Source organism: Nansenia antarctica (assembly GCF_963989245.1).
Source record: "Nansenia antarctica genome assembly, chromosome: 3".
Lineage (NCBI taxonomy): Eukaryota > Metazoa > Chordata > Actinopteri > Argentiniformes > Microstomatidae > Nansenia > Nansenia antarctica.
Genome location: NC_137688.1, coordinates 27,124,366 through 27,134,365, shown reverse-complemented (window position 1 = coordinate 27,134,365; position 10,000 = coordinate 27,124,366). Strand labels below are relative to the sequence as shown.

At 46.6% G+C, this 10,000-nt stretch overlaps 2 protein-coding genes across 2 annotated transcripts in view; both read right to left on the bottom strand.

The window, feature by feature from the left end:
* Window positions 1-3,956, bottom strand: part of LOC308152522 (prostaglandin reductase 1-like) — a 9,261-nt gene extending 5,305 nt beyond the window's left edge. The window contains exons 1-4 of the mRNA XM_080525520.1: window positions 3,830-3,956; window positions 1,499-1,616; window positions 810-855; window positions 72-131 (exon numbers count right to left, since the gene is read on the bottom strand). Of these exons, the coding sequence (XP_080381646.1) occupies window positions 72-131; window positions 810-855; window positions 1,499-1,604 (212 nt within the window). The 5' untranslated portion in view covers window positions 1,605-1,616; window positions 3,830-3,956. The remainder of the gene's footprint in view (window positions 1-71; window positions 132-809; window positions 856-1,498; window positions 1,617-3,829) is intronic.
* A 1,869-nt stretch (window positions 3,957-5,825) lies between these two features.
* Window positions 5,826-10,000, bottom strand: part of clint1a (clathrin interactor 1a) — an 18,874-nt gene continuing 14,699 nt past the window's right edge. Inside the window, exons 11-12 of the mRNA XM_080525175.1 lie at window positions 8,464-8,644; window positions 5,826-8,310 (exon numbers count right to left, since the gene is read on the bottom strand). Of these exons, the coding sequence (XP_080381301.1) occupies window positions 8,012-8,310; window positions 8,464-8,644 (480 nt within the window). The 3' untranslated portion in view covers window positions 5,826-8,011. The remainder of the gene's footprint in view (window positions 8,311-8,463; window positions 8,645-10,000) is intronic.

Genomic DNA, 10,000 nt, shown 5'->3' with positions numbered 1-10,000 from the left:
AGGTGTTAGTATGGACAGTGTGTCTGCGCGTGTCAATATGAGAGGGTCTGCTGCCAAGTATTTTGCCTTACTTGGCCACTTGTGTTCCGATCATCACATCGCCCTCTTTCATGCTTCGCCGGCTGTAAGGCCTGGGGAGGACAGATACAGTACATATCAAATCGGCCATCCCCCCCAAAATTGACAAATCATCAGTGGATCAACTCGAACACACTCTAACACGACGATGAATCAGCTAAAGACTTTGTCAGATCCAACACACACGCACGCACGCACCCACGCACACGCACACACACACACACACACACACACACACACACACACACACACACACACACACTCACACACACACACGTTTGTCATATACGGGACAGACGAGTGCACTTGCACTATGCCATGCCTTGATAAGGTCTCTCCCCTCCCTTTCTCTCTCCCTCTCACTAAACACACACTCTCTCCCAGTTGATAAGGTCTCTCTCTCTCCCCTCCCTTTCTCTCTCCCTCTCACTAAACACACACTCTCTCCCAGTTGATAAGGTCTCTCTCCTCCCTTTCTCTCTCCCTCTCACTTAACACGCACTCTCTCCCAGTTGAGAGATCTTGATAAGAAGCAGGGGAACATGGTTTCCGGTGGAACCAAAAAATATTCACGTTTATTATTTTCAGTGTGACAGTATCTGCCTTATTTATCTAAAAAAGACATAGCTGGATAAAGCTAACATTGTCATCAATAGAGAGTCCAAATATTAATTATAATATAATCCAAATATTCATGATGCAGGTGTGTTAGGCAACACTAAGACACTAACCTCATGTACGGGTCGACACTCAGGAACACAGCCTCCAGGAGAACCTCTGAAACCACAGAACAGAAATCTAATATATCACACACTATACAGTACTGTCCAAACAGCACCATATAAGAGGAACACACATATGTTACAGTATCCCTCAACAAACATGGCTCAACCCTATACTAGGATGACAGTGGCAATGTCCTCCTATGTGTTCTGACTCGGCCATCTATACACATTTCCTTTGACTTTTTCCTAAAAGTGACACTCCTTATATGCACGCTTAATCACCCATAGCAACAAATCAACACATTTCTCCTCTAACCCTATTAGGCCTACCGCAATAAAGGACAAATTAGATTAGATTCAACTTTAATTGTCATTGCAGAGTACAAGTACCAGACAACAACATGCAGTTTGGCATCTAACCGGAAGTGCAAGATAGTGATAACAGAACATGATATAAGAAACATGACAATGATAGTGATAGGTACAATTTGGCAAGTACGGTAGTTTAGAGGTACCGTATATACAGTTATGAGCTATGTACAGATAAGGTAGCTTACGTACAGTATGTAATGTACAGATGTATAAAAGAGGCTATATCAAAGAGGTATGTGCAATAATACGGTATGTGCCAAGGTAGTATTGTACTAAGAGGACTAGCGGTTGTTGTTGTTGTTGTATCTGCAGCAGCCACTGACCCCCATGCTTGGGCTCTGCCAGCTGCTCCTCTCTCAGCTCAAAGTCGCTGGCCTTGGGGAACCCCACAAAGTGCTGGCGGAGCGTCCAGGCCTTGGAGAGCACCATGTTCCTCTGCTTCTTTTCAAGATAAGATGTGGAGAGGAGAGAACAGGACAGTCAACTCAACTGGGACAGAATGTGTGTTTTATGAGAGAGAGAGAGAGAGAGAGAGAGAGAGAGAGAGAGAGAGAGAGAGAGAGAGAGAGAGAGAGAGAGAGAGAGAGAGAGAGAGAGAGAGAAAGGGAGGAGATAGAACTTTCTAGTGCCAGGGTCTTTCTTAGTCAACTCCCCTTTCTGTACGCCTCTGTGCACTATAATATAGAGACTGTAGAGACCAAAGTACACACCTTGCAACCTGTCCCTATGGCAAGCTACATGAGTCACGCCTGGGCCTGCGTAGCCACACGCACTGGCGCAGACGCAACCACCCACAATAACCCTTCAAATAATAAATCGAGCAATGTCATCGACCGTGTGTTCATAAATGCCTTTCTTATCAAGGCCATGCTAGTTTATGTTTACCTAGCCATTCTTAGTCAACTTCCCTTGCAACCTCTGTAGTCTATTGAAACCAAAGTTCACACCTCCCAAATCCACACAACTCCAGGCAGTGACCACAGAGAAGAGAATCCATTAGTGCGCACAGGACACACACGCACACACACACACACACACACACACACACACACACACACACACACACACCACACACACACACACACACACACGTATCTTGCCCTTATCTAGGCCATAGTAGTTCATGTTTACCTAGCCGGTTACAAGTTATCTCCCTGTATACCTCTGCAATCTTGTGGGACCATAGCCATGTAAATGCAGAGTTCAGGCTAAGATGACTTTCCTGTTCCCGTTTTGCTGCCCTCATAGCAGTAGGATGATCCTGATTTTTATAATCAGGTAATAACATGTGTACCATTAACATAAAGACAGTGGTGCTCAGACTGACACTGTAAATACAGGAGATTCTTCATATTCAGAATACAGAATGACTCAGATCCTATCTTCTCCATATACAGTGTGGAAAATAAGTATTCGACACATCAACCATTTTTTAATTCAACATATTTCCATTGAAGCTTTTCACATGAAATGTAGACCATACATTGGTATTAACTCAATAAAACTACACTGGTAAAGACATTGTAACATTCCAATCCATAAAAAAGCTATGTGCAAAAAAGTGGAAGGACACAGGAAAAAGGTATAGAACATAGTAAGAAAAAGCACTCAACCAGCTTATGCCACTAATGAGTTCTCCTCCCTGTGCTAATTAGAATCAACTGGGTTAGTGCATGTTGGTGGGTAAGTACGTCCATTCTTTGAAAAAGGGTTTCCCACCTCTGAATGCAAGTACCAAGCTTTCCTGCAAGAAGCATGGGTAGAGGCAAAGAGCTCTCCCAAGGCCCTGGCAACAACATTGTTGAGCAGCATTGTAATGGCACTGGTTACTGACTGGAACACCTAAATGTTCCTATAAGCACCATTGGGGACATTATCCGCAAGTGGAAGGAACATAACTCGACCAACAACCAGCCATGCACAAGAGCTCCTCGCAAAATGTCAGTTAGCGTGTTCAATACTTCCTGTGTCATTCCCCTATATTGCACATAACTTTTTGGATTGGAGTGTTATAATTTCTTTAGCTGTGTAGTTTTATTGAGTTAATAGCCTGTCTGGTCTAAATGTCATGTGAATAGCTGCAATAGAATATATAATAATATCTGTTGAATTAAATAATTGTTGTTGTTGTTGTTGTTGTTGTTGATATGTTGAATAGTCCAGCCTCGCTAAATGAATGAATGACTGGAATGCAATATGCAGTTACTTGTGCAGGCAAGACTGAACCCCTCCTCCTCCTCACTTAAAACTAACCCTAAACCACATTTGAACTACCATCATGTTTTTCGGATTTGTAGAAACTGGGTTAATTACAACAAATAAACACACACGATCAGTAATAATGTCACTGTTGACACTGTGGGAAACCGTCTGGAGTCCTACAGGTGATGAGTAAAACACTATGGCGTTGTGGCACATAAATAACGCCATAAAACACCGTCTCTCCTATCTGCGTATGTGGGAGGTGGAGATGTAACGGGTCGGGATTTGGCAACGTTGGGCACAGCTTTGGTTTACCGCGTTGCGTAATAACGCGGAAGCCTACTCACATTCCAAGCGCAATATTGTGGCCAACTCATTCCGGTAAGCACGTTGCATCAGAAACGAATAGATAGTGAATACAATATCTTAGATATCTTAATACAATAGCCTACCGTTCTGTCAGACGTCGCGTTCTCCTCGTTGAATAGAGTAGACCCCCTCAGGTCTCCAACACTCCCAGAATAGAGGTCCACTAAGAGGACCCGTAGTTTTGAAACGAGCTGTGTACTTATGCACTGCACTGTATCCTTTTCTTGACGAGGTCAACGTATATTCACTCAATCAATGGCTCAATTATTAACGACATTGGACACTTCACGGTGTCTGTAATGTAGATTACGAAACTGCTGGATTCTTTTAGATTCTGTGTAGGAATGTGGGTACCTTTATTATCCAGTAGATGGCAGTAGAGACTCACCCTGACATCTGAGGAAACCGATGACGTGATATTGTCGCTCCAAAAGCTTGTCCCATTATGTTTCCTTTCTCTGTCAGTTTGATCAGGAATGGCAGCGCGGTCTCTGTGGACTTCATAAATGGAATATGAATAATTGAGTTTGTGAAGTTAGAGATTGCAGATGGCACTCAAGCTGTTATTTGTCTTGACGTTTCTGATTGGCTTTACTCTTTAATGGGCACATTAACCATAAAAGCAGACTTTCCGCATCTCATGGAAGTTGTAAAGAGGCCGTTTTTTCTTCTTCTTTCTGTTAAACTGCAGAGATTACTTAAGGACAATCTTTGGCAGCTGGCACGCACATATTATGAAACAAACCATATTAGTAAACCTAGGCCTTCCTGATCACATATTTTCCACAACATGGATTGTGTATAATTTAATTAAATTAAATTAATAATTACAATAGAAGGTCAAAACCGGTTCTGATACGTGTACATTATCAAACATACTTTTGATTGTGTTGGATTTACTCATTCTTCTCTGAAAGCAGATCATTGTCCATTATGTAGGCCAATGGTGTTATTATCAGATATTATATTACACAACTCCACATCCAGTAAGGTCATCTTCTCCCTCCATCATTGTACAATGGAGCCGACTTCCCTATTCCAGATTAGACATTTATTTAGACTCATAAACCCCTTTACTGCTCACAGCTCCTCACACAACCAGACAATATGGCATGCAAAATAACACACTTTAATAACTCATTCTTAATCAACTGTTTTAATATCATAGATAAAAGATGACAATGAAATCAAACAAAGAAAACTGGGAGATTTAATTTTCTCATGTTCTTTTTTGTTGTTGTTGGTGATGATGTTTTCTTTCTTTCTTTTATTTTTTTTGCATACACTAGTGTTTTCAGTAACAAACCCATATTACAGATCTTGGAACGATTTAGAGTAGAAAAACAAGAATAAAGCATAAAACACCCCCCCCCCCACCTCCCCCCCTAAAGATAATATCTATTCGAAAAAACAAACTGAGTAAATATATTTTGGTCATTTCAAACAGGTAATGCCTCAGATAGATAGAAGGCTTCTGTGCATCTGCATCAGGGGAGGCAGGTGGAGGACTGTCTAACCTCCACTGACCCCTCCACTGACCTGCACCCTCAGCAGAGCTGGAGAGACAGCAGACCACCACCCCTGTCCTCCAGGACCGTAAGAGGCCACTCGTTTGCATGTCTCACTGGTGTGATGAGGCAAGGTCAAAACATCTGCAGAGCAGGCACTGTGGCCCTGGCACCGAGGACTGTCAGCTCAGCGGAGGGAGGGAGGGAGGGAGGGTGGAGGTAGAGATCAGAGGAAGGGGCCATTGGAATGCATGGGATGGAATCAGGAAGTCATTCCGTTCTATGCATTACAATGATACCCCCGTCCTACCGATGTCTAGCTCCACCCTCCCACCCTCGCTGTAGCTGAGTACTCTTGACATGGCGGAGCTGGGGTCAGCCCTCTACCCAGACACCCCCCCCCACTGGAGTAGAGCTGGGGTCAGCCCTCTACCCAGACACCCCTCCACTGGAGTAGAGCTGGGGTCAGCCCTCTACCCAGACACCCCCCCACTGGAGTAGAGCTGGGGTCAGCCCTCTACCCAGACACCCCCCCCCACTGGAGTAGAGCTGGCTAGGCTTGTGTGTGCTGTGCTCGAAGCTCCTCACCCGCTCCTTTACAAACAGTCTCAAGTCTTGTGGAGAGCAGGGCACCCACATGCACACATATATACATAAGACTGCACCTCAATGGTCCAAAAAGAAAAAAGAAAAAAAAGAAAGAAGAAAAACAGCCTCCTCTCCTCACATCGTCACCTTCAACTGCAAGGATGTTAGAAGAATTGGAACCACGACAGCAAAATAATACCAGCAGATACAGAGGAGAGGTATCGGGCCGCACCGCTTCCACCGCTCCGGTGGCTTTCCAGACCGATGCAGACGAGTGGAGAGGAGACACAGATAGCAGACGAGTGGAGAGGAGACACAGATAGCAAGCTACTTTAAGACTTCATTGAGGTACACCGCTTAGACATCTCTCTTCACAGAACATGGCTACGGTCGGCCTTTGATATCAACCCCCCCCTTTTAAAGTGCTGGATACGAGCTCCTCTCTCACTCCAGGTCCCAGACAGGGGGTGGACTGCGTCAGCTAGAGTCTGGAGTTGCACCTTAGTTCAGGAGGAGGCCGGGGGAGGTAGACAGGGGGAGGACAGGGGGAGGTTGACCGGGGGGGAAGGATGAAGGACAGGGAGCTTGTTAGATTACGATGAGGCCGTCCTCTCGATGTCTACCTCCGCCAGCCTCCCTCCTGAACTAGTCACTGTACATCGTTACTGTCCTGAATGGGAAGGTCCTCACTTTGACTTGTGCACGGGGGGGACGACGACGACGACAAGAGATATCAAACAAACAGACGGACAGACAGAGTGCAACCCTCTCCAGGACCTGAAGTGACGAGCTAACCCTCCCCAGACACAGGGACGGACAGAGGTGGAGATTAGACGTGTACACAGCAGGGGAGGCTGGAGGGGGGCATGGGTGCATGGAATGGAATGGCCATTTTTTAGAATGGATATCATTCCTCATTCTATTCCATGTATTACAATGAGCCCCGTCGACCTCCATCAGCCTCCACTGGTACACACACACACACAGACACACACACTGTACTGCATAAACGTGACAGTGGTGCTCATGAACACTGTATAGGTGTACCATCTGTCTCCAGTAAGAGGTTTCTTTTGTGAAGAAGGAAAAGGCAACTGACGTACAGGCACCGCCATGTGCTGTAATTAAGAACACGCTACCCCCATGTGAGGCTGCGTCTGGCTAATGATTATCATATTTGGATGCGTTAAATGATTATATATATATTTGTAATATATCTTAGAAAAATATATCCATAAGAAAGGCCACAAAGGATGTCTAACTGTCAATAGAACAGCTTCTTAATTTTTCAACATCTTTTTTTTCTCTCCAATAATTTCAAATCATTCATTCAACTTGTTTAAATCATAATGTTTGACGGTCCGCCTTCGAGAGTGCGGACGCGAAAGTATAAAGTAAGGTATCGAAGACAAAACATGGCAGTCGGTTGCCATGGGAACACCTTTGATTGACATCGGATGTTGTCCACACGCGCACACGCACACACACGCACACGCTGCACACACGCACACGCTGCACACACGCACGCGCATGCATGCACACACACGCACACACACACACACACACACAACGCTTCATGCCGTCATTGTCTCTCATCGTGTACTTAATAACTTATTTTGTCTGCGGCTATTTACAGTTCTAGGGAAGAGCAGGACTAGAGAGGAGGTACGTGACCTGTATTACAGTTCCATTAGGGGTTTATCACACCTGCTATCAGGCCAGGTGACTGAGAACAGATTCTCATTCTCAGATATATATATATATATAAACAAATCTATGTATCAATTTCTTTGCTAATCTGGAGATTTAATTTGATTGGGGCTGTAAAGCAAAAAAGTGATCTTCTCACGGTGGGAGAATCTGTACGAGACGACCAGGCTTCTCTTCCACACACCAACACAGCACACTGAGAGCAACGTCTCCTCTGAAACAGGTCCTTGGTTCCAACTGATTAAAACATACATTCTTGTATATCCCATATCACTATTAACGATTAAACAAACAAAACAAAAACAAACCAAAAAGTTGCTGGGTGGCGCGGTATTTGATATTTGACATCATTCAAGTACTCTTTGTTTGCAGCTCATGACAATCCTTCACAAGACGGGCGGAGAGAGCGAGAGAGAGAGAGAGAGAACCCCCACACCTCCGCTCTTCTCCCTGCTTCTTTCACTTCCCGAAGTTGCCGAAATCCGCAAAGGCATCCTGCTTGGGTTGCTGGACCATAGCTGGGCTCCCCATCGCCATGCCCATGCCCATGCCCATGCCCATAGCACCAGGCATCCCCATGCCCATGTTAGCCTGGGGCACGCCCATGTTCATGCTCATCCCCATCATGGCCGGGTTGGACGCCATGCCCATGCCGGCACCGGGGTGCATAATGGGAGTTGTCGGCGGTCGGATGGGTGCGGAGCTCAGGTTCATGCCGGCGAAACCCTGGGGGAGCATGTTGCCGGGCGACAGGGTACCTGGAATAGCCGGTCATAGGACAGGGGTTACACAACACTGAGCTGACACCAAAAGAAACACCAAATCCACTAAATCACCCCAATGAGAGTAAAGCTTGGTACACACATGAAGAGAATCTGGTCCGTTCCGACCCAGGACAGCAGACGGCTCACCTTGTTGGAGTGTGTTGAGGGTGGGCTGGGCGGGCTTGGGGGGCTGCATGCCGGGAGAGAGGAAGTCCAGGCTGATGTTGACAGAGTGGTCCGACCAGGTGGAGGGGAGGCCGGCCCTGACCCCGGGACCCTGACCGCCCTGCTGCTGGGGCTGTAACGGACCCCCCATGGGAGGGAAGGGCTGGGAGAGACACACAGAGAGGAGGTCACACACACACACAGACACACAGACAGACAGACACACACACACACAGACACACAGACACACACACACGTAAATCAGAAGATAAATCTATAAACAACAGACTCCCGGACACAGCTCAACCCTAGTCCTAGACTAAAGCATCGTCCGTTGGTTTTCCATAGAGAAGTGTGATGTTTAGTCTCAGTGTTTGTCTGGGAGGCGGGCCCTGAGAGTACAGGGGGCGTACAATACCATGACTTGATACCATGATACCGATGATACCACCACTCCACCCTTCCCTTTCTGTTGACCCACATATCACACTGTACCGTCTCTCTCTCAACTCATCTACACAAGCGCACGCATGCACGCACGCATGCACGCACGCGCACACGCACACACAAATCTAACTAGAATCAACAGGGGAGTATGACGGGGGCAGAGGGAGAGAGGGAGGGGCGTTGTCTACAGCAAAACAAAAACCTGCCATTTTTAAGTAGGTCAGCCTTTTAACATGCAAATGTATCTGTGTAGAAGGTCTGTGTAGAGGCTGTGTAGAGGCTGTGTAGAGGCTGTGTAGAGGCTGTGTAGAGGCTGTGTAGAGGCTGTGTAGAGGGTCTGTGTAGAGGCTGTGTAGAAGGTCTGTGTAGAGGCTGTGTAGAGGGTCTGTGTAGAGGCTGTGTAGAAGGTCTGTGTAGAGGCTGTGTAGAGGCTGTGTAGAAGGTCTGTGTAGAGGCTGTGTAGAGGCTGTGTAGGAGGTCTGTGTAGAGGCTGTGTAGAGGCTGTGTAGAGGCTGTGTAGGAGGTCTGTGTAGAGGCTGTGTAGAGGCTGTGTAGAGGCTGTGTAGAGGCTGTGTAGAGGGTCTGTGTAGAGGCTGTGTAGAAGGTCTGTGTAGAGGCTGTGTAGAGGCTGTGTAGAGGCTGTGTAGAGGCTGTGTAGAGGCTGTGTAGAGTCTGTGTAGAGGCTGTGTAGAGGCTGTGTAGAAGGTCTGTGTAGAGGCTGTGTAGAGGCTGTGTAGAGGCTGTGTAGAGGCTGTGTAGAGGCTGTGTAGAAGGTCTGTGTAGAGGCTGTGTAGAAGGTCTGTGTAGAGGCTGTGTAGAGGCTGTGTAGAGGCTGTGTAGAGGCTGTGTAGAGGCTGTGTAGAGGCTGTGTAGAGGCTGTGTAGAGGCTGTGTAGAGGCTGTGTAGGAGGTCTGTGTAGAGGCTGTGTAGAGGCTGTGTAGAGGCTGTGTAGGAGGTCTGTGTAGAGGCTGTGTAGAGGCTGTGTAGAGGCTGTGTAGAGGCTGTGTAGAGGCTGTGTAGAGGCTGTGTAGGAGGTCTGTGTAGAGGCTGTGTAGAGGCTGTGTAGAGGCTG